The 25202-nt window shown below is 34.0% G+C and overlaps 1 protein-coding gene and 3 pseudogenes across 1 annotated transcript; 3 read left to right on the top strand and 1 right to left on the bottom strand.

Annotated features, from left to right (window-relative positions):
- Window positions 1-732: 732 nt before the first annotated feature.
- Window positions 733-2332, bottom strand: LOC132162491 (scarecrow-like protein 23; annotated as a pseudogene).
- Window positions 2333-7633: 5301 nt separating this feature from the next.
- LOC148583506 (lectin-domain containing receptor kinase VI.3 pseudogene) lies at window positions 7634-8901 on the top strand (annotated as a pseudogene).
- Window positions 8902-14840: 5939 nt separating this feature from the next.
- Window positions 14841-16122, top strand: LOC132162490 (lectin-domain containing receptor kinase VI.3 pseudogene; annotated as a pseudogene).
- Window positions 16123-19581: 3459 nt separating this feature from the next.
- LOC132161985 (lectin-domain containing receptor kinase VI.3) lies at window positions 19582-22447 on the top strand. The gene is made up of 3 exons (XM_059572223.1): window positions 19582-20208; window positions 20377-20839; window positions 21480-22447. The coding sequence occupies exons 1-3, from the start codon at window positions 19582-19584 to the stop codon at window positions 22394-22396; spliced, it is 2007 nt and encodes a 668-aa protein (XP_059428206.1). The 3' UTR covers window positions 22397-22447.
- The last annotated feature ends 2755 nt before the right edge of the window (window positions 22448-25202 follow it).

Below are 25202 nucleotides of genomic sequence, written 5' to 3'. Positions count from 1 at the left end.
GTTTTTTTGCTAAAAAAGACATCAATAATAAAGCGAGTAATGTTACTCTTTACATTTACTTATTACACCCATCTTACTTCAGTTGAAGTAGCGTGTTTTAATGGCCGACATAAAAAATTACTTAGAACAAGCAATGCCAAGAGTATCATTATATGTATAACAAAACTCCACCGGAGCTGCAACGTTAACCATTTTTTTTGGTGGTATGATCTTTTTTCGAACAAGCAATAAAAAGAATTATAATTGTGTATGTGTTGCACCAGCTATTAAGAACAAATTTTTTTTTCAAACTAAATTGAAAGATTATTTATTTATTTCTTTGTTTATTTTAAAAAAAATCTATTAAATTGATTTTTATTCTTAAAACATGTGATGTGATTCTTAAGTGTATTTTTCTTGAGAAAACACATTCAAACATGATGGTATGTTTACTTCCCAAAGTTCCTGAGCTGCATTTTTGTTATGAGGCCATCGGAATCATGAGATATTCACGCTTGAAAAATAAAAATTGGACCTATATTACAGTGATTTAACCTTCTAATATTTTTTAGATAATTACGTAGGGCAATTTGAAAAAGCATAAACAATGATAAACAACTGCTATTGTAAACCTCGAAATGTGGTATATTATTTGTCATTTTAATCAATATTTTCTTTGCTGTATTGGCTGAAACAATCTATACAATTAACAAATAAAAAAGTACATCTCTGGATAAAAGACTGTCTACCCTTTTAGATTTGATTTATCCAGACTGAAACTCTCACTATTGAAGTTCCTTTCCACTCCAAGACCATCTCATTTCCAATCTGTCCTTGGATCCTTGCTGCATATGAATTTCCCGCTTCTCTTACCATTTCTTCTGCTTCTTTTAGTATCTCTTTGCTCAGTCTCCTACCCTCCAACCCCTGAAGATGGCAGCCTTCTCTCATCTCCTCCCACTTTTGGAACCAAGCAAGAGCGGAGATGTAAGGTGCCACAAAGAGACACTCCATGGCTACTCTTGCCTCTGCAAGATGCTGTGGGAAATTCACTTCCAATGATTCTAACAAGGCTTGGTAATGCACCAAATGCCCATCAAAGAATGACCCAAAACTTGAGCAATTTTTCAGCTTTTCACAAGCATCTCCATCACCGAAGGATATAAGTCCCCTGTTACCAGCTATCATTTCCTTAGCTACTCTTAGAAACTCCATAACAAGCCTTCTGCTTCTCCCCCTTCCCATGTGTGGAAGCCCCACCATGGAGTTGAAAACCAACCATTCTGATCTCCTTCCATCCCTTTTCTTCATTTTCTTCATCTCACTCACCAAATTCTCAATTCCCATCTCCTCCACCGTCAGCTTTAGGCCGGAAGATCTCGCCTGATCCTCGAGCCGCCTTTTTGTCGCCTCAAACCTCCAGGGTGAAGGAACATAATCAGAATCCTCCTCTTCCCATTTCATTGACGTCAACTTTAATGTTTTGTGCTGGCTTTGAAATGGCCTCAATTGTAGGCCACTGAACCCCTTCTCCCATGTCAAAGTCTACTATGTGTATCGTCTCTGCATCATCCGGCATAGCTTCGAGAATCGCCGAGTTTGCTGCAAAGTGAGCAAACCTTCCTTCTGGGAAGGTTTGGTAGAATGCCATGAATGCAGCCTCAAAGTTCTTGCAGGACTCTTGTTTCAGATAGTCCTCTTGATTCCCAATTTCCTGGGATAAGTAGAAGGCAACACGCTCCAAGCTTTCACCTACCGGGCTAACTTTCTCGCCGACCGATCTCAAAATAACCTCTGCAAGCTCTCTCTGTTCCATCTCCAAGGCTTCTCCATAAGCCTTAAGTAGATGATGAACTCTCAATAGGTTATCGATTTCCATGTCTTCTCCTGGAAAGATTAATGATTGTTGAATAGATGCTTCGTCTATTGATGATTCAATTGACGGGCTACGACTCAAAAAGTCTCTCCCTTCAGTTGACACTTGTTGCTGAGGGAAACTTCCATCACTCTCCCCCAAAACACCATAGCTAAAACCTTCAATCCCAGTTTCCCAAATGGGGAAATCTAACCCCTCCATTTCCAACCGCATCGGGACATCTTTCATGGCTAACATGAATTGCTGCTGGGAATCATCGAAGGGTAGATAATGGAAAAAGTCACCAGGAAACATGGTTGAAGAACAGGGGTTTGGACAGAGTTCAGAGGAGTCCTCTGTTGTGGTAAATAATGAAGATAAATCATAGTCATCCACCGGGGAATACTCCATGTTTAGGCCATGGTCTGCAAGCTGTTCAAAAGTTGAATCTATGACACTGTAGAATGGCCAGGAAGTCTGGGGAAACTCAAGCTGCATCTTCTTTTAATGGTTTCTGCAGGGTGGGTATAAGGAGAGTTTGTGATGGAGTTTACTTTTCTCATTTTCTGGGAAGCCAAGTATTTATATAATCGGTGGAGAATGAACAGACAGATTAACATATAATATTTAAACAAAAAGATTATAAGCAAATCACAATCACCCACTTTTTCTGCAGAGTTTCATTCCAACAAGGTTCCCATCTGAGTCTTCTTCCTTTCTTTGGCAGCTTCTTGGAGGTTGCATGTAATCAAGAGTTTTATGCATATCTAATTGAATACTCTCTTTCATGTCTTTTCAATGTAATTACCTTTCAACTCCTAAGAAAATTAGAAATATAACCTTATATGAAAAGAACATGCCAAATGGACATGCATTGACAGTGACCCCTTAATTAAGCTAATACATCATTTTAAAACACCTTAATTAATCGAGATAGACCTAGAGTTAGACGGCTTTGTGGTCAGCATTAGCTTGCATGAAAACATTTTTTTGGTGAAATCATGTAATCACCATTTAGGTTGGGGGTTTACACTACTCTTTACACCCATCGGTTGACGTTGCATGTTTCAAGTGACTTTCCTTTTGATTTTTGTAAGCGACTAACATGGGAGGCAACTTAAAATATGCCACGTCACTTGATACGAAATTGGTTTTCAAAAGTCTTATTTGCTGCGTATTAAAGGTCAAACCTGTCTCCAAGACTATACCCTCTTCGATCGGGATAAAGTTTTGTTTGAAATTGTTGAAAAATAATCTCACATGTTCTGTGGACAAGACCTTGGACATGTTTATAAATAATGAGCAACCCTCTCTTATAGAACCGGTTTTATGAGGTGAGTTAGGCCCACGAATTTCTTCATGGTATCAGAGCTTAGCACAAGACAAATGAGACCCATACTACTTACCCCGTGATAAGGACCAAGAAAAATAGTGGCCTACACATGAGGAAAAATAATCTCACATGTCCTGTGGACAAGACCTTGAGTATGTTTATGAGGAATGGGCAACCATTTCTTATAAAATTGGTTTTATGAGATAAGTTAGGCTCACAAATTTTTTCACAAATTGGACTGACTGAATTTCCTCTAACCCAATCACGTGCTAGTTTAATAAACTGAATCCAAGAAATTTTCTTTAACTCAGTTTAGAGGGAGAAAAGACAAATGGTTACTTGCCCTTGAGGGTTACCTATAAGAAGATTAGTAGCTGACAAAGTTTAAGCTATTGGAAGCATTTGGGGACGGGGTCATTAGCAAATAATCATTTGATTATAGAGTCTGAAAGCATAGTTTGACGCAACTTCATGCAAAAACTTTGTCTTTTCATTGTCAAATAATCATGATTGCAGTATTAAATATTGCTAATTGGATAAGGATTACCGTAATCGAATCTTGAGATTTTGCACGCAAGGTATATTTGGTCAAAAATTCTCCCACCTGCAAAACGGCTTCCTATAATGGACCAATAGCAATGGGACATTTATACATATTAATTACTTTTTGACAAATCTGCGGCCATTAGATCTTTAACTACATATATTATAATATTAATTAAATTCACATTTTTCAACCCATTTGAACATTAATTGAACCAAAGTTTTAGCAATTTTAAAGGATAAAAAAAAATAATAATAAAAAAGAAAAAAAAAAAAGAAAAAAAAAAAAGAAGGAGGAAATTAATTTAGTCCTAGGTTTTCTTTCAATTTCAATTTAATTCTTAGATTTTCAATTTTGATAGTTAAGTTCTCGGGTTTTCCTTTAATTTCAAATAGGTTCTTTCACCAACTTATCATCCAATTAATTAACAATATATGATCATGTCATACTAATCAATTAATGTAATGTGACTCTTGTTTGACATGTCTTGTGCCACCTAACAAAATTACTTTAAATTACAAATATACCCTAAATAAAGATTTATTATTATTATTATTATTGATTTAGAGAAAATTTATAATTTAAAGTAATTATGTCACGTTGCATGCATAATTGGCACATGACATGTCAAACGAGAGCCACACTGCATTACGTAGTAGCATAAATGGACAGTAAATTAACATAATTATGACCTATTTGAAACAGGGAAAAACCTAAAGATCTAATTGTTGAAATTGAAAACCCAGAATTAAATTGAAATGACATAAAAGCCTAAAGAGTACTGCATTCGATATATAAAAGGGTACTCATGAATCGTGCATGATGTCAAAGTTTGTGTCTGAATTCTGATCATGACATGCATGCGTGATGCATGGTAATGAAACATTCATGAAACTAGAGGATATTTTCTGGGAGCAGATCGACATGGAAATTAAGATAGTTGAGACATGAACGTCTCTACCTGCTAATATTTTTGTGGCTTCTAAAATTGTCGCCTATGATACGATATTCGTGACTCATCAGTTTGCCATGAACATGGTCATGGATTTTCCTACTTTCTTGGCCACAAAATGGGGTCTGCATTATATATATATATAAACGTTGCTCTCTTTAATCTTTATGATTATCTGCATAAGTTTTTCGACTCCACGTAGGAAAGATAATGCAGACAAATCTATCACTCTATCAGGATTTTGAGAAAGATATAAGCCTTAGGTGTGTTGGCTTTTTGTACCCGGCACCATTATGTTCAAATAATATTGGTGTTTGAGATACCTTAATATTGTCCATATATGCACATGTTTAATATTGTCCTAAAGAAAGCTAGCGGTAATTACATTTACATTATCACTCTAAAATGATTAGTTAAATTATAATTGGATGGCATAGTGAAAGAGTTCAACACCCATGTTGATAATAAATGAAAATTGAATTGCTATTGAATTCAAAAGCAAGAAACTAATAGTAGCACTAAAACGGACCAAATCGCGTAAAGATGAAAAATCATGAAAATTGAGGAAACTCTAATTGTCAAAAAGTGAACCAAACCAAATCAAGAAATAACTCAAAAGGGTGGATTGAGTTGATTTGTTGCCGAAATTAGAAGATCACTCAAATTATTCTACATCGGATGGATCCGCTAGAGCCAACTTTGAGCAGATTTCTAGCAGAGCATTTTGTCTGAACTTGACCCAAGTAGACTTCTAGCGGAGTGACCTCCACTCTCATTTTGTCCTACATCATTAGAGCTTCTTAAAATCATTTATAAAGTACAGTCTCACACTCTCACCTATAAATTAATGAAATACTCAGCACGCCTTATAAACGTCTTTATAATCCACCATTTCAACATGAACAATTCATCTTTTCGATCTAAAAACTAACTTTTTAGAGCGCCACACCATACATGTTATAATTGTTTCAATTGTGAAACAAAGGGAGCTAGGCAGAAGCATGATGGATTTGAAATTAACGTATGATTGATCTTTATATTTGTCCTTTGCATTGTCAGGTAGTCTTTCGATTGATGCCTGGAATATATATAGATTTCAAGAAAAAGATGCTTTCTTTAATCTCTTGTCCATAAAATGTGTCAATGAATCAAACAAATTTAACTTTCGGAAAACCGTGGCTTAAGGGGTCAACAGCTGCCACGTACTTCCCATCCAATAGGGTTAGGAAATATCTTGAATCAACTTGATAAATTACCGGAAGTCTATAAAGTCAATAAAATATTGTAAAGATGGAATCGAAGAATACCAATTGATTGAAAACTAAACAAATATGTTTAAAAACAAAAACAAAATCATAAACAATTATAGAAAGCCTTATTGCTCCAAAAAGGTAATAAAATAATATTCCTAAGATGGGGCATCAATAAAAGATAGAAAATTGCAGAATAATTTAGAAACTAATAATGCTAAATAATATTAAGACTGAAGTTTCATTTGTTTCAATGTAAAATATTTTTCATTAAAAAACGTTTTGAAGGAAATTATTATTATTATTATTTTATTCAATCATATTAAACTTTAAATTACGATAATGTACTAATGAAGTCTAGACGGTGGCCCAACAGAGTCTCGATGGCATCCTGTTCGGGTTCTGAATAGGTCTTGACCGAGTCTCAACAACGGCTCGTTGGTGTCTTGACCAGGTCACAGTGGGTAGTCCCGGCGAGGTCCTGACCAAGTATTAGTGGTGGCCCAACCGCGTCCCAGTGAGTCCCAGCAGGTCTCGATTGGGTTCCGTTGCATCCCGACCGTGTTCTGACGAATCCCAATTGGATTTCATTGTCAACCCCACTGCTTTATTCGAAGGGATATGATCTTCATATCTTCCGTCGCATTTACTAAATTGACTTGTCTGCGATTGGGGCACTCATTCAAACAATGATCAAATTGGTTGCAACAGAAACACTTTTCCTATTTTGGCAGTGCATATAGATTGTTGTTGACGAATTGAGGTATTCTATACTCTAATACCATACGAAATCACCATTTATCCTAAAAAGCTTAAACTAATACCAAAATAAACTAATTTATGTAATTAATATTTTCAAAATTATTGCTGGTCAACTATAAGCAGCTTTGGTGCCAGAGTCAAAACAGGTTCTGGCAGTGCAATTTGCAAAGTAGTAGAAGTTTGAATAATATTATTGCAAGTCCACCCTTTATTATTTAGCCAGCAACAACTCCCTATAGGTGAGAAAAGCAGCGGTCGTACGTGTATACACAAGTACTCCTTTTTCACAACCGGCCGGCCAGAAGAAGAAGAAGATTCTTGGCACACAATGTAGAGGAAACTCTCTCATCATCCCCATCAACGCGATCGATTGGTCAATCATGCACCGTGTCTAGAACACTGAGAAAAATCAAACCCTTCTCGACCACGGCATTAATGTAATAATGAGACAATACACGCACCAATTGCTTCTCTCCCATATATATATATATATATATATATATATATATATATATATATATATATGTGTGTGTGTGTGTGGGCGAGCTGTAATGAGTGTGACATGTAAAATGGACATCATTTTGCATGTATGTCACCGGTGTTCATCTTCAACTCCTAAGGGCCAAGCATCCGTCTTTTCGATCGACTTTTATTTTTCCAAGTCTCCCCATCTCTTGGAACTTGTTCTTATATATATATATATATATATATATATATATGTATATATATATATATATATATGTGTGTGTGTGTGTGGACGAGCTGTAATGAGTGTGACATGTAAAATAGACATCATTGTGAATGCATGTCACCGGTGTTCATCTTCAACTCCTAAGGGCCAACCATCCGTCTTTTCGATCGACTTTTACTTTTCCAAGTCTCCCCATCTCTTGGAACTTGTTCTTATAAGTTGTGAGATTACTTCTTTTGCTTTTCCTCTTACAATCATTCGATCCCCATGGCTGCTGCAGTAGCAATATTTTCTTTTGCTTTCCTTCTCCTGTTTCCTCTTGTTGCTCAATCTCAACAAGTTGAATTCATCTATACCGGATTCAACGGCAGTGAAACAAATATTACCACAGAGGAAGCCACAATTATCAAGCCCAGTGGTGCGCTTAGGCTCACGAATTCATCACACAATGTTGTAGGCCATGCATTCTATCACAAAAAAATTCAAATGATTGATCAAAATTTTTCTTTCAACACATCATTTGTTTTTGCTATAGTCCCCCCAAGCTCCGGCAAAGGTGGCTATGGCCTTGCTTTCATCTTATCTCCCTCCACCAAATTTCCTGGGGCTCAGCCTGGGCATTACCTTGGGATTTTCAACGAGACCAACGATGGTGATGCTTCAAATCATATATTTGCAGTTGAATTTGATACGGTTAAAGGGTTCAAAGAGCCTTCAGACAGTGAAGGAAACCATGTGGGAGTCAACATCAATGGCATGACTTCAAATTTTACTAGACCAGCTTTTTACTTTGTCGACGGCGGTGAATCAAACACGGATGAAATTTTGCTGGAGAGCGGTGATCGAATCCAAGCCTGGATAGAATATGATGGCTTACAAAAAGTTGTGAAGGTAACGTTAAATTGCCACTTATCCTAAAACGTAAAATATTAAATTAAAATTAGAATATGTTTAAACTCAGAATTTCTACTTTTATATCATGTTAAATTTTCTTGCACCAATAGAAATGAATGAATTTAATCATTTAATTTATATTCTAACAGGTAACCATATCTCCTGCGTTGAAACCAAAACCAACCAAACCTCTCATTTCCTTCAACATCGATCTAACCCCAGTTCTTAAGGAGATGATGTATGTTGGTTTCTCTGCAGCAACAGGAGAGAAATCAAGCTCTCATTACATTTTAGGATGGAGCTTTTCACAGAAAGGAGAAGCTCCGCCTCTAAATATCTCTTTGCTTCCCCTACCACCTCCAAGGGAGTAAAGTCCATCCTCTTTCAAGCCATTTACGGCAGTCATTGCCTCTTTATCTGTTTTCACCTTCATTTTATTGGGACTTCTCTTCTCTCTTACCCTTTATAGAAAGTTGGCCCATCGTGAGAGTCTTGAGGAGTGGGAGTTGGATTGTCCTCACAGGTTCAGATACAGGGATCTTTATGCAGCTACCAAGGGTTTCAAATAGACTGAGGTGATTGGAGTTGGAGGCTTTGGTGCAGTCAGCATGAACAATTCGTCTTTTCGATCTAAAACCTAACTTTTTAGAGCACCATACCATACATGTTATAATTGTTTCAATTGTGAAACAAAGGGAGCTAGACAGAAGCATGATGTGTTTGATATTAACGTATGATTGATCTTTATATTTGTCCTTTGTATTGTCAGGTAGTCTTTCAATTGATGCCTAGAATATATATAGATTTCAAGAAAAAGATGCTTTCTTTAATCTCTTGTCCATAAAAGGAGTCAATGAATCAAACAAATTTAACTTTCGGAAAACCGTGGCTTAAGGGGTCAATAGCTGCCACGTACTTCCCATCCAATAGGGTTAGAAAATATCTTGAATCAACTTGTATTAGGTAGGGGTGTCAATGCGAGGGGTTAAAAACCGTCGGCTAACCGCTAACCGCTATAATCGTTAACCGCTAACCGCTAACCGCTTAGCCGCTTAAGTGTATTAACCGCTAACCGCCTAACCGTTATAACCGTCTAGCGGTTATTTGGTTTACTAACCATAACCACTAACCTCTAACCGCCTTTTTATATAATATATTTTTATAATTATAATTATAAAAATATTTATACATATAACATAATCACTTAATCATTAAATCATAATTTTTTTTTTAAAAAAAATAATTAAATCACAATTTGAGTATTAATATATTATCACTATAATTTATATGATTATATCATATAATCACTTGATCATTAAATCACAATTTTTTTTTTTAAAAAAAAATAATTAAATCACAATTTGAGTATTAATATATTATTACTATAATTTACATGATTAAATCACATGATCAATTGATTATTAAATCATTTGATTATATAATAACAAATTATACATATATAATATGACATAACTCATAAGTATACCAATTCATTCTAATACAACAATTAAATATCTAGAGACTTATTTTCAATGTATGTTATAAACTTATAAGTCTATATATGTTATAAGTCTATATAAGTCTACATATGCATATGAATAATATAAATGTATAATATCAATACTTAATCATATGATTCAATGACAATTCAAATATTTTATTCAAGACTTCAAGTGAATCGTATTATTAATGTACAATGATAATATGATTCGTATAATATCAAATTAAGTAATTGACATTGAATTAAACAATGATCAATGTGTTACTTGTAAACACTATTTAAGTATTAATGTATTATCATTACATGTTGTGATAGTTGTCTGAATTCTAAACTTTTTTTTATATGTTATGTTGATTTTTTTTTTTAAAAAAAGTTAACCGGTTATGATTTAATATTTTAGGAAATTTTTTTAAAGTACAAGTAAATGTAAATTTTGGGTTAAATATTTTTTATTTTCAATTTGGGCTCTTTTTATAGCAATTGGGCCTAAGAAGACACTAAAAAAAAAAAAAAAAAAAAAAGAGCCCGAAAACATCCAAAAAGGCCTGAAAAGCCCTAAAGAAAGCCCAAAAAGCCCAAAAACAGCCCAATTTTGTAAAAGCGGTTAGCGGACGGTTATCTATTTCACTAACCACTAACTGGCGGTTAACCACTAACTGTTAACCACTAGGCGGTTAGTAGTTGCGGTTAGTAAAATCTACTAACCGCTAAGGCGGTTACAGTTAGCGGTTACTGCCAATAACCGCTAACCGTAACCGCTTGCGTCAAGCTTTCAACCAATCAACCATTTCCCTTGTCCTCTTCTTCCTCCTTATTGGTTTCTTTTGAGGTTCCTAAGGCCTGTTTATGATTGCGTTTGAGGGGTCTAAAAATGCTTTTAACATGCAAAAAGTCCGTTTGAAGAAAAAAAAAAATACTTGTTTGCTAAAAAAAATTAATTGACAAAAGTTTTATTTTTAAGTTTTTGTCAAAAATACATTTTGGTTATTTTTAGAATAAAAAAGTTTTTTTTTTAAAAAAAAAAACACTTTTGTAAATTTTTACCAAACAAACTTTTGCTTGGCGCAACTTTTTAAGTATTAAAAGTTCTATGGACAAAGTTTTCTTCTAAACTGGGTTGAAGGAATTTCTTCAAACCTAGTCTATAAAAATGACACGTGTCCCATTTTTTAATAACTTATGAGATGCACATGAGTTTTAAAAATTATTTATTTCAATATTATCCCAACTATTAAAAAAATATGTGTACTCACATGTTCAAATGACACATGTCATTTGTATAGACTGGGTTGGAGGAAATTCCTTCAACCCAATTTGGAAGAAAACTTTGTCCAAGCTCTACTATGTACAACATTTTTACTATATATATATTTAGCCGTGATCTCTACTTTTGTTTCAAAGAAAAGGCCAGCGAAGAATATTAGTTTAGCTGTGAAGTTATCATTTCCATAATTTTCTGACCAAGTTTTCATTTAAATTAGATCGGAGAAATTTCCTCTCTATTTTAGTCTATAAAATTGACATTTATTTTAAAAGTACATAATTTTTACATGCATTTTTAATAGAGCATGAGATTTTTTATAAGTAGTTTTAAAAATGCGTGTGACGGTTTAATAAATTGAATTGAAAGAAATTTTTTCGACTGATCGAGTGTAATCAACCCAAAACACAATTCACTTAAAATTACTCTCACTTTTTATGTTATATCAAAACATGTCTTTTTAACAAAAATCACTCTCTAAAAAACATTAACAAACGGATGTTTTTGTTAGATCTGGATTGAAAATTGAGTCAATGAAAATGTAAAACACACAAAAACTTTATGAAAATGAAGATAAAAAAATAATTTAGAGAATCCGAAGATATGGTTGAATTGATTATAGGCAATAATTTGAACTTACTAGATGGGCCCTATGTTTGGGCCTTCTATAATACCCTTCACGCTCAAGTTCTTAAGCCCAGTCCTAGTTGACTGTGTCGCATCGCTGGGACAAAAGTCATAAATGGATGGAGCATCTTAAAATTCGATGATAATGCTAGTTAAATTATTATTTATTTTAAATATATATATATATTTTTTAAAAAATATGGATTCAAACTCTCCTCATTTTATTTGGTGACGTTTATCACATAAAATATTTAATTAAAACGGACTTAATTATAGAGTCAAAATGCAAACTCCCATATTATATTAAATTATCACTTATATTAAAAACTTAAATTAATAAAACATTTAAATTAATAATCTAAAGCTCTATCATTCTGTCACAAATTCTTTTTTGGGGGATTGGGTTTTTCTTTTAAGTTAAGTTTCTCATCTTTTTTCTATGTATATAAAGTATTCTAACTTTATCCATACTATTAAAAAAATATGTGCATCTAACGTGTTATTAAAAAGATGAACACATGTCATTTTTATAGACTAGGTTGAAGGAAATTTCTCCACCAGAATTTGAAGGAAAACGTTGTCATATATTTATTATTTAATTCTTTGTCAATTCTTTTTGCTAGATTTTTCTTCTTTTTATTTTTAATTATTTTTAATTTTGTATTTTGGTCAAGTGGCTAATAATGCATTGTAAGGATATGAATCTTCCACGTCATTCCTTCGTGGTGCTAAAATGCTGCACATATATATAGATTTATCATTGTCAATGTGTTATTTAATTTAATTTATATATTAAGAGATAATACCCTAATGAGAAATCTAATATATATTGTTGATTGGGAATATCATGAAAAAGAAAGGAGAAGAAATGACAATGCAAGGGATATTTTATCCTCTTCTTTTAGTGTATAGAAGACAAACTAGAGGAAACGAAAAGCAACTTATTTGATTTGTTATTTTCCACGGTGTTTGACAATTTTAATGGTGCATTTAATTGGGGTGAATCTTGAAATTACAATTTCAATGATAATAATAATAATAATAATAATTTTTTGGAACTTTCCGTATGCCTCCATATCATTTTCTCTCCTTACTATTAGTCTCTCTCACAAAGGTTTCTTCTCTATCCATTCTCCATTTTTTCAATCTTTTCTTTAAACCCTTCCGATGTTAGAAATTATATTTTATTTCATAATAATTGACATGATAATTCCAAGTAAATGTCGGATTTTGTTTTTAATAAGGGATTAATTAGTCTAAGAGTTGGTTGAGACTACCATATTAACATAAAATGGTTTATTTATCAATCCTTTTAGTTTTAATAATGACCATTGTTAAATTATCACTTATCCTAAAATTAAAAATTTAACATAAAATATTTAATTAAAATATAAAGTAAAAGAGGCACCTATATGTATATATAAAGGACGAAGATGTGAGTCTTCAATCCTAGATTCCAACAAACTATGAAAAAGGGCTTGTAAAAGAGATGAAAATTCGAAATTTAATTATTCTTCAAAAGTTTGTTTTCTTAGTACATCCATTGTAATCTTTTACAATGGATAAACCGGAAGTCTATTAAGTCAATAAAATATTGTAAAGATGGAATCGAAGAATACCTATTGATTGAAAACTAAACAAATATGTTTAAAACAAAAAAAACAAAAACAAATATAGAAAGTCTTATGACTCTTATTGCTCCAAAAAGGTAATAAAATAATATTCCTAAGATGGGGCATCAATGAAAGATAGAAAATTGCAGAATAATTTAGAAACTAATAATGCTAAATAATATTAAGAATGAAGTTTAACAAATGTAAAATATTTTTCATTAAAAAATGTTTTGAAGGAAATTATTATTATTATTATTTTTTCATTCAATTATATTAAACTTTAAATTACGATAATGTCCTAATGAAGTCTCGACAGTGGCCCAACAGAGTCTCGACGGCATCTTGTTCGGGTTCTGAATAGGTCTTGACCGGGTCTCAACAACGGCTCGGTGGTGTCTTGACCAGGTCACAGTGGGTAGTCCTGGCGAGGTCCTGACCAAGTATCAGCGGTGGCCCAACCGCATCCCAATGAGTCCCGACAGGTCTCGACTGGGTTCCGTTGTGTCCCAACTGTGTTCCGACGAATCCCAGTTGGATTTCGTTGTCAACCCCACTGCTTTATTCGAAGGGATATGATCTTCATATCTTCCGTCGCATTTACTAAATTGACCTGTCTCTGATTGGAGCACTCATTCGAACAATGATCAAATTGGTTGCAACAGAAACACTTTTCCTGTTTTGGCAGTGCATATAGATTGTTATTGACAGACTGAGGTATTCTGTACTCTAATACCATACGAAATCACTATTTATCCTAAAAAGCCTAAACTAATACCAAAATAAACTAATTTATGTAATTAATATTTTCAAAATTATTGCTGGTCAACTATAAGCAGCTTTGGTGCTAGAGTCAAACAGGTTCTGGCAGTGCAATTTGCAAAGCAGTAGAATTTTGAATAATATTATTGCAAGTCGACCCTTTATTATTTAGCCAGCAACAAATCCCTATCGGTGAGAAAAGTAGCGGTCGTACGTGTATACACAAGTACTCCTTTTCCACAACCGGCCGGCCAGACGAAGAAGAAGATTCTTGGCACACAATGTGGAGGAAACTCTCTCATCATCCCCATCAACGCGATCGATTGGTCAATCATGCACCGTGTCTAGAACACTGAGAAAAATCAAGCCCTTCTCGATCACTGCATTAATGTAATAATGAGACAATACACGCACCAATTGCTTCTCTCCCATATATATATATATATATATATATATATGTGTGTGTGTGTGTGGACGAGCTGTAATGAGTGTGACATGTAAAATAGACATCATTGTACATGCATGTCACCGGTGTTCATCTTCAACTCCTAAGGGCCAACCATCCGTCTTTTCGATCGACTTTTACATTTCCAAGTCTCCCCATCTCTTGGAACTTGTTCTTATATGTGTGTGTGTGACATGTAAAATAGACATCATTGTGCATGCATGTCACCGGTGTTCATCTTCAGCTCCTAAGGGCCAACCATCCGTCTTTTCGATCGACTATTACTTTTCTAAGTCTCCCCATCTCTTGTAACTTGTTCTTATAAGTTGTGAGATTACTTCTTTTGCTTTTCCTCTTACAATCATTCGATCCCCATGGCTGCTGCAGTAGTAATATTTTCTTTTGCTTTCCTTCTCCTGTTTCCTCTTGTTGCTCAATCTCAACAAGTTGAATTCATCTATACCGGATTCAACGGCAGTGAAACAAATATTACCACAGAGGAAGCCACAATTATCAAGCCCAGTGGTGCGCTTAGGCTCACCAATTCATCACACAATGTTGCAGGCCATGCATTCTATCACAAAAAAATTCAAATGATTGATCAAAATTCTTCTTTCAACACATCATTTGTTTTTGCTATAGTCCCCCCAAGCTCCGGCAAAGGTGGCTATGGCCTTGCTTTCATCTTATCTCCCTCCACCAAATTTCCTGGAGCTCAGCCTGGGCATTACCTTGGGATTTTCAACGAGGCCAACGATGGTGATGCTTCAAATCATATATTTGCAGTAGAATTTGATACGGTTAAAGGGTTCAAAGAGCCTTCAGACAGTGAAGGAAACCATGTGGGAGTCAACATCAATGGCATGACTTCAAAATTTACTAGACCAGCTTTTTACTTTGTTAACGGCAGCGAATCAAACACGGACGAAATTTTGTTGGAGAGCGGTGATCGAATCCAAGCCTAGATAGAATATGATGGCTTACAAAAAGTTGTGAAAGTAACATTAAATTGTCACTTATCTCAAAATGTAAAATATTAAATTAAAATTAGAATATGTTTAAACTCAAAATTTCTACTTTTATATCATGTTAAATTTTCTTGCACCAATAGAAATAGATGAATTTAATCATTTAATTTACATTTTAACAAGTAACCATATCTCCTGCGTTGAAACCAAAACCAACCAGACCCCTCATTTCCTTCGGCATCGATCTAACCCCAGTTCTTAAAGAGATGATGTATGTTGGTTTCTCTACAGCAACAGGAGACAAATCAAGCTCTCATTACATTTTAGGATGGAGCTTTTCACAGAAAGGAGAAGTTCCGCCTCTAAATATCTCTTTGCTTCCCCTACTACCTCCAAGGGAGTAAAGTCCATCCTCTTTCAAGCCATTTACGGCAGTCATTGCCTCTTTATCATTGCCTCTTTATCTGTTTTCACCTTCATTTTATTGGGACTTCTCTTCTCTCTTACCCTTTATAGAAAGTTGGCCCATCGTGAGAGTCTTGAGGAGTGGGAGTTGGATTGTCCTCACAGGTTCAGATACAGGGATCTTTATGCAGCTACCAAGGGTTTCAAATAGACTAAGGTGATTGGAGTTGGAGGCTTTGTTGCAGTCACCGTGAACAATTCGTCTTTTCGATCTAAAACCTAACTTTTTAGAGCGCCACACCATACATGTTATAATTGTTTCAATTGTGAAACGAAGGGAGCTAGGCAGAAGCATGATATATTTGATATTAACGTATGATTGATCTTTATATTTGTCCTTTGTATTGTCAGGTAGTCTTTCGATTGATGCCTGTAATATATATAGATTTCAAGAAAAATATGCTTTCTTTAATCTCTTGTCCATAAAATGAGTCAATGAATCAAACAAATTTAACTTTCGGAAAACCGTGGCTTAAGGGGTCAATAGCTGCCACGTACTTCCCATCCAATAGGGTTAGGAAATATCTTGAATCAACTTGTATTAGGTTGCGTCAAGCTTTCAACCAATCAACTTTTTCCCTTGTCCTCTTCTTCTTCCTTATTGGTTTCTTTTGAGGTTCCTAAGGCCTCTTTAGGATTGCATTTGAGGGGCTTAAAAGTATTTTTAACATTCAAAAAGTTTGTTTGAAGAAAAAAAAATACTTGTTTGCTAAAAAATATTAATTGACAAAAGTTTTATTTTTAAGTTTTTGTCAAAAATATGTTTTGGTCATTTTTAGAATAAAAAAGTAAAAAAAAAAAAAACACTTTTGAAAACTTTTACCAAACAAACTTTTGTTTGGCACAACTTTTTAAGTATTAAATGTTCTATGGACAAAGTTTTCCTCCAAACTGAAGGAATTTCTTCCAACCTAGTCTATAAAAATGACATATATCCCATTTTTTAATAATTTGTGAAATGCATATGAGTTTTAAAAATTATTTATTTCAACTTTGTCTCTACTATTAAAAAAATATGTGCATCTCACATGTTCAAATGATACATGTCATATGTATAGACTGAGTTAGAAGAAATTCCTTCAAGCTCTACTATATACAACATTTTTACTATATATATTTAGCCGTGATCTCTACTTTTGTTTCAAAGAAAAGGCTAGCGAAGAATATTAGTTTGGCTGTCAAGGTATCATTTCCATAATTTTCTGACCAAGTTCTCATTTAAATTAGGATGGAGAAATTTCCTCCCAATTTAAGCCTATAAAATTAACATTTATTTTAAAAGTACGTGATTCTTACATGCATTTTTAATAGAGCATGAGATTTTTTATAAGTAGTTTTAAAAATGCATGTGACGGTTTAATAAACCAAATTGAAAGAAATTTTTTCGACCGAAAGAGTGTAAACAACCCAAAACACAAATTATTTAAAATTACTCTCACTTTTTATGTTATATCAAAAAGTGTTTTTTTAACAAAAAACAAAAAAAAACAAAAACAAAAATCACTCTCTAAAAAACATTAACAAACGGATGTTTTTGTTAGATCTGGATTGAAAATTGAGACAATGAAAATGTAAAACACACAAAAACTTTATGAAAATGAAGAGAAAAATAATTTAGAGAATCCGAAGATATGGTTGAATTGAATATAGGCAATAATTTGAACTTACTAGATGGGCCCTATGTTTGGGCCTTCTATAATACCCTTGTCTACGTACACACTCAAGTTCTTAAGCCCAATCCTAGTTGACCGTGTCGCTGGGATAAAAGTCAGAAATGGATGGAGCATCTTAAAATTCAATGATAATGCTAGTGAAATTATTATATATATATATATATATATATATATATATACATATATATAAATATGGATTCAAACTCTCCTCATTTATTTGGTGAGGTTTATCATATGAAATATTTAATTAAAACAGATTTAATTATAGAGTCAAAATTCAAACTCCCATATTATATTAAATTATCACTTATATTAAAAACTTAAATGAATAAAACATTTAAATTAATAACCTAAAGCTCTATCATTCTGTCACAAAATTCTTTTTTGGGGGCGTGGGTTTTTCTTTAAGTCAAGTTTCTCATCTTTTCTCTATGTATATATATTTATTATTTAATTCTTTGTCAATTCTTTTTGCCAGATTTTTTTTTTTTTTTAATTTTGTATTTTGGTCAAGTGGCTAATAATGCATTGTAAGGATAGGAATCTTCCACGTCATTCCTTCGTGGTGCTGAAATGCTGCACATATATATAGATTTATCATTGTCAATGTGTTATTTAATTTAATTTATATATTAAGAGATAATACCCTACTGAGAAATCTAATATATATTGTTGATTGGGAATATAGAGAAGGAAGGGGGGGGGGGGGGGGGGGGGGGGGAAGGAGGAGGAGAATATAGGCATGAAAAAGAAAGGAGAAGAAATGACAATGCAAGGGATATTTTCTCCTCTTCTTTAGTGTATAGAAGGCAAAATAGAGGAAACGATCGATCGAGAAGCAACTTATTTGATTTGTTATTTTCCACGGCGTTTGAAAAGTTTAATGGTGCATTTAATTGGGGTTAATCTTGAAATTGCAATAATAACAAGAATAATAACAATAACAATAATAATAATAATTTTTTGGGACTTTCCGTCTCCCTGCATATCATTTTCTCTCCTTGCTATTAGTCTCTCTCACAAAGGTTTCTTCTCTATCCATTCTCCATTTTCTCTTTTCTTTAAACCCTTCCAATGTTAGAAATTATATTTTATTTCATAATAATTGACGTGATAATTCCAAGTAAAGGTCGGATTTTGTTTTTAATAAGGGATTGGTCTAAGAGTTGGCTAAGACTACCACGTTAACATAAAATTGTGTATTTATCAATCCTTTTAGTTTTAATAATGAGTATTGTTAAATTATTACTTATCCCAAAATTAAAATTTTCACATAAAATATTTAATTAAAATATAAAGTAAAAGAGGCAGCTATATGTATATATAAAGGAAGAAGATGTGAGTCTTCAATCCTAGATTCCAACAAACTATGAAAAAAGCCTGTAAAAGAGATGAAAATTCGAAATTTAAAATATTTTCACAATTATTGTTGGTCAACTATAAGCAGCTTTGGTGGTAGAGTCAAACAGGTTCTGGCAGTGCAATTTGCAAAGTAGTAGAAGTTTAAATAATATTATTGCAAGTCCACCCTTTATTATTTAGCCAGCAACAAATCCCTATTGGTGGGAAAAGCAGCGGTCGTACGTGTATACACAAGCCCTTTTCCACAACCGGCCAGAAGAAAGAAGAAGATTCTTGGCACACGGTGTGGAGGAAACTCTCTCATCATCCCCATCAACGCGATCGATTGGTCAATCATGCACCGTGTCGAGAACACTCAGAAAAATCAAACCCTTCTCGACCACGGCGTTAATGTAATAATGAGACAATACACGCACGACTTGCTTCTTGTGTGTGTGTATGGACGAGCTGTACGTAATGAGTGTGACATGTAAAATGGACATCACTGTGCCTGCATGTCACCGGTATTCATCTTCAATTCCTAAGGGCCAACCATCCGTCTTTTCGATCGACTTTTACTTTTCCAAGTCTCCCCATCTCTCGGAACTTGTTCTTATAAGTTGTGAGATTACTTCTTTTGCTTTTCCTCTTACAATCATTCGATCCCCATGGCTGCTGCAGTAGCAATATTTTCTTTTGCTTTCGTTCTTCTGTTTCCTCTCGTTGCTCAATCTCAACAAGTTGAATTCATCTATACTGGATTCAACGGAAGTGAAACAAATATTATTACCACAGAGGGAGCCACAATTATCAAGCCCAGTGGTGCGCTTAGGCTCACCAATTTATCGCACAATGTTGCAGGCCATGCATTCTATCACAAACCAATTCAAATGATTGACACAAATTATTCTTTCAACACATCATTTGTTTTTGCTATAGTCCCCCCAAGCTCCGGCGAAGGTGGCTATGGCCTTGCTTTCATCTTATCTCCCTCCACCAAATTTCCTGGAGCTCAGCCTGGGCATTACCTTGGGATTTTCAACGAGGCCAACAATGGTAATGCTTCAAATCATATATTTGCAGTTGAATTTGATACGGTTAAAGGGTTCAAAGAGCCTTCAGACAGTGAAGGAAACCATGTGGGAGTCAACATCAATGGCATGACTTCAAAATATACTAGACCAGCTTCTTACTTTGTCGGCAGCGACGAATCAAACGCGGATGAAATGCAGTTGGAGAGCGTTGATCGAATCCAAGCCTGGATAGAATATGATGGCTTACAAAAAGTTGTGAAGGTAATGTTAAATCGCCACTTATCTCAAAATGTAAAATATTAAATTAAAATGAAATAATGATAAAAGACATTAATGTTCGAACTCATAACTTCTACTTTTATATCATGATAAATTTTCTTGCACCGATAGAAATTGATGAATTTAATCATTTAATTTATATTCTAACAGGTAACCATATCTCCTGCATCGAAACCAAAACCAACCATACCCCTCATTTCCAAAAACATCAATCTAACCCCAGTTCTTGAGGAGATGATGTATGTTGGTTTCTCCGCAGCAACAGGAAATAAATCAAGCTCTCATTACATTTTAGGATGGAGCTTTTCACAGAAAGGAGAAGCTCCGCCTCTAAATATCTCTCTGCTTCCCCTACCACTTCCAAGGGAGAAAAATCCATCCTCTTTCAAGCCATTTACGGCAGTCATTGCTTCTTTATCTGTTTTCACCTTCATTTTATTGGGACTTCTCTTCTTTCTTACTCTTTATAGAAAGTTGGCCCATCATGAGAGTCTTGAGGAGTGGGAGTTGGATTGTCCTCACAGGTTCAGATACAGGGATCTTTATGCAGCTACCAAGGGCTTCAAACAGAGTGAGGTGATTGGAGTTGGAGGCTTTGGTGCAGTCTACAAAGGTACCTTTTGTTTAAATAAATAAAAATTGTTAAATTTAATCATTTAGGTTCCTTTTGTTTCATCATAAAATGTTTTCTGGAAATCGTTTTTCCAATTTTCCCGTGTTTGTCACGACTGAAAACATTTTCGGTTTATCGATCATAAAAAAACCTTATTTAAATGATTTCTCTTTTTTAAAACTACAAATAATTTTTCGAGTTTGAGCTTTTCCTTCTTGCACACTCTCTCTCACAGTTCAATCTCCGCTTTTATTGGAGTTCGCTAGAATCTGCCACTGACCACTGGAATTCGCCATCGGCTGCCAATCACCACCACCGAAGGTTGCCAGAATCCACTGGAGTCGCCATCTGTTTTCCACCTTCACTTATTTTCCGTATATACAAGCCAAATGGCCAAAAACATTTTTAGGAAAATTTTGAAAATTAATTTTGTTGAAAAATATTTTTTAAAGAAAACCAAAAACGTTGAAAAAAATCAAAATTTTAATCAATATTTTAATACTTTCCCTCCTATATGAGTCTAACAATTAGAATATATGACTAAAATTATAGTAAATTGACGAAACCAATATTTGAATTTAAGCTTTTACTTCTATGTTAAATTACATGTAATTTAATAATTTAATTTATATTCTTACAGGTATTTTACTCACCACCACAGGAAGTGAACTTGCTGTGAAGAAGATAATGCGTAGCTCAACACAAGGAACCAGAGAATTTGCAGCAGAGATTGAAAGCTTGGGAAGGTTAAGACACAAGAACCTGGTGAATCTCCAAGGATGGTGCAAGCACAAAAACGACCTCCTTATAGTGTATGATTATGTTCCAAACGGCAGCCTTGATTCTCTTATTTTCAAGCCCAAAAACAACCGCGTGTTGCCTTGGGACACAAGATTCAATATCCTTAAAGGCGTCGCATGCGGATTACTCTATCTGCACGAAGAATGGGAGCAAGTTGTGATCCACCGAGACGTGAAGTCCAGCAATGTTTTGATAGATGCTGAGATGAATGCACGGCTGGGCGATTTCGGCCTTGCCAGGCTATATGATCACGAGAAGCCATCGCACACCACCAATGTCGTCGGCACAATTGGGTACATTGCGCCGGAATTGGCTCGCACCGGCAAGGTTTCGACAAGCTCCGACGTCTTTGCATATGGGATGTTGCTACTTGAAGTTGCTGCCGGAAGAAGACCGATTGACTCGAGCAGTTTCGTTCTCATCGACCATGTAATGGAGTGTCATCAGATGGGTACAGTCAGGGAAGCGGTTGACCCGAAGTTGAACTCCATTTACGTGATTGACGAGGTGGAGTTGGTTTTGGAACTGGGTCTTCTCTGTTCTCATCACCGGCCAGAAGCCCGGCCGACGATGAGACAAGTGACACGGTATCTCAGTCGGGATGACCCGCTTCCTGCCATTAATGATTGGGGCTCCGTTGACTCTCAAAGCTTCAGCGAAATGAACTCGAGAATGTTGTTAGAAGCAGTTTCTTCTAATACCATCACGTCGGCCAGTGGCAACTTCTCCACCACTTCCATAGACACCGGCAGATAATAGCTAAGAGCTAGCCAAATTTTTTTTGAGTTACAGATAAATTACATTTTATTCCTACGACTAAAAGTTGTAAAAACTATATATTTAATCATTTAATTAATATTTTAACATTTAGTTCAAAAATTATTTGTTTTTTAGGTCACAAGAAAATGTAACCATAAGATGATATATATATACACATGTCGTAAAGTTCTGCATGTATCTATAGTGAGCCATTTGACTGTAATGGGGGAATTTGAAGGCAGAAGAAAACTGGATGAAAAAGATATGAAATTACTCAACAGCCCACTCATCATCAGTCGATATGGATGCATTAGAATTAAAAATAAATAAATAAAGAATTCAGTACTGTACAGTTGAAGGTGACCTCCAATCTACTGATCTCATGCCCTCAACCGACACTAGAATTTGCCCCACCAAGTGTGGAATACGTTACGTCTTGCAATTTCCGATGTGTTTCTAAACAAAGTCGCGGAAAATACACTATTGAAAAATGCGTTTAAAAACAATAGTAATTTGAAAAATAAAAAAGGTTTATGCACAATTTTAAAGTTGAATCATAATTTTATCAAACGATTAACTACATTTTTTTTTTAATTATTAATTATGGTTTGAAATTGTTATTTTTTCAAACACATAATTCCCTTGATAGCATATAGCATACGCTGACAAATAGGTGTTAGGAATTGATTTTTCTCGGCGTAAGGACGAACACCGAGAAAGCTTCAAGACCATTTTGGGCGTTGTTTTAAGGGCATTCCTTATAGGCCGAGAAATTTGAATTTAAATATAGCGGCGTTTTCAAGAAAAATGCCGTTAATTGTATTAAGGGTAAAGTCCACATATCCCCCTCAAACTACCACCCAATTGACAATGTCCCCCCCAAACTTTCAATTGTGACAATGTCCCCTCCAAACTACCAAAATATTGTCAATGTCCCCCCCAAGACTAGCAATAAGACAAAAATACCCCTATAGATTTCTCAATAAGACAAAAATACTCATATAAATTCAAAAAAAAAAAAATGATTTAAAAAAAAAAACGAAAAATTTTAATTTAAAAATAATATTTTTTAGAAAAAAAAATATTTTAAACAAAAAATTTTAATATTTTTTTTTAAAAAAAAAGGGAAATTTTTATTTTTTTTTTAAAAAAAAAACTATTTTTTATTTAGTTTTTTTAAAAAAAATTCATTTTATTAAACGAAAATTTTATTATTTTTTTAAACATAAATTTTTATTTAAATAAAATTATAAAACAAAAATAAAAATAAAAATAAAAAAAAAAATGAAAATTTTCAATTTTTATAAAAAAAAAAATCGAAATTTTTTAAAAAAATTTCTTATAAAATTGATTTTTTTTTTTTAAAAAAAAAAATCCAACGTTTGGATTTTTTTTTTTTTTTTTGTTAGTTTTAGGTTTTTTCTAGAAGTTTTAGTTTTTTTTTTTTGTAATTTTACTAAGGGTAATTTCGTCATTGTGGGGAACATTGACAACTTTTGGTAGTTTAGGGGGGGACATTGTCACAATTGAAAGTTTGGGGGGGACATTGTCAATTGAGTGGTAGTTTGAGGGGGTTATGTGGACTTTCCCCTTGTATTAATAATTAAAAATTTGGTTATACTGGAATATAACCTGTTAATAAACCCAAATCACTTATACATCAATTTCACAAGTGAACTCCCCAAAAAAGCAATCCTAACCAACACATAAAACAAGACCCAAAACCACATTAATCATATCGAAGCACAAAACTTGAAAGAGTAAGCACAATCAACATTTTAACTTAAGATAAATCAATTGCAATGAAGAATAAATGACCAAATAGGCTCCAAACAAATGCTCAATAATGATAAAAATAAGAGTAATGTTATAAGAAAGACTAGCGTCTTTCTTTCTTTGAGTCTTCCCAAATAAACAAACAAATGTGGAAAGAAGAATACTTATTTCTTAAAAAAAAAAAATACAAAACCTTCTATGAATGACCAGCCATGCTGGCAGAACCTTAAGGGGGTGATTTTGCAATTTTTCCAATTTTTTTTGTTAGCATTTCACTACTTGTTAGCATTGCATATACGTACGTAGAAAAAACATTTTATTAACTAACACCCTTCTTTCCCACCACATTTCCTCAACTTTTTTCCTGGATCTCCTCCCTCTCTCTCTCTAACAAAATTAAATCTCCCCCAAAAGAAAAACCCATTGAAGGGAAAAAGTTTTGTCATGCAACGAACTGTGGGAAGGAGAAGATTGACGGCTCCACAGCCGCGTCTCCGAAGAAACCATCGCAAAAGATGGCTTCTTTGGGTCGTTTTCTCTTCTCCTCCTTTCTTCTAACATGCTTGGCCTCCTCTTCCACCATCGTTTCAAGTAATTTTTTTTTTCTTTTTTTCTTTTTTGAAGTTCCAAAGAATTTTTTGGCATATTGTTTATGAATTCCTGAATAACATTAATTGGCCATTATTTTATTTTATTTTCTCTTATTTACTGTTGCAGATGAAATATTGCTGCCCTATTACAGTAAGAAAATTTCATTGCATGGAATTTAAATCCTTTACTCATTGAACGAGATATATATATATATATATATATTTTTCTATTAAATGTATCACATTGAAGGTTAATATGTGAAATTTGTAATGGTCATACTCATCATTCCCTTATTCATCTTCTGTGAATCCGTATTTTTTTTTTTTTTTTGCAAATTTATTATTGAATTTGTCCATCTACGGTATGAAGATGTATGAGAGATGAACAAGAGCATGATTTCTATCATTTTTCCATAATGACATTGGTAATATCGTAG

The sequence above is a fragment of the Corylus avellana genome, chromosome 10, assembly GCF_965113065.1.
Source record: "Corylus avellana chromosome 10, dhCorAvel1.hap1.2, whole genome shotgun sequence".
Lineage (NCBI taxonomy): Eukaryota > Viridiplantae > Streptophyta > Magnoliopsida > Fagales > Betulaceae > Corylus > Corylus avellana.
This window is presented reverse-complemented; position numbering and strand designations above follow the sequence as displayed.

Coding starts and splice junctions, on each gene's coding strand:
- LOC132161985 (XM_059572223.1), top strand. CDS start 19,582: ATGGCTGCTGCAGTAGCAATATTTTCTTTTGCTTTCGTTCTTCTGTTT. Junction 20,209..20,376: donor GCTTACAAAAAGTTGTGAAG/GTAATGTTAAAT, acceptor ATATTCTAACAG/GTAACCATATCTCCTGCATC. Junction 20,840..21,479: donor CTTTGGTGCAGTCTACAAAG/GTACCTTTTGTT, acceptor ATATTCTTACAG/GTATTTTACTCACCACCACA.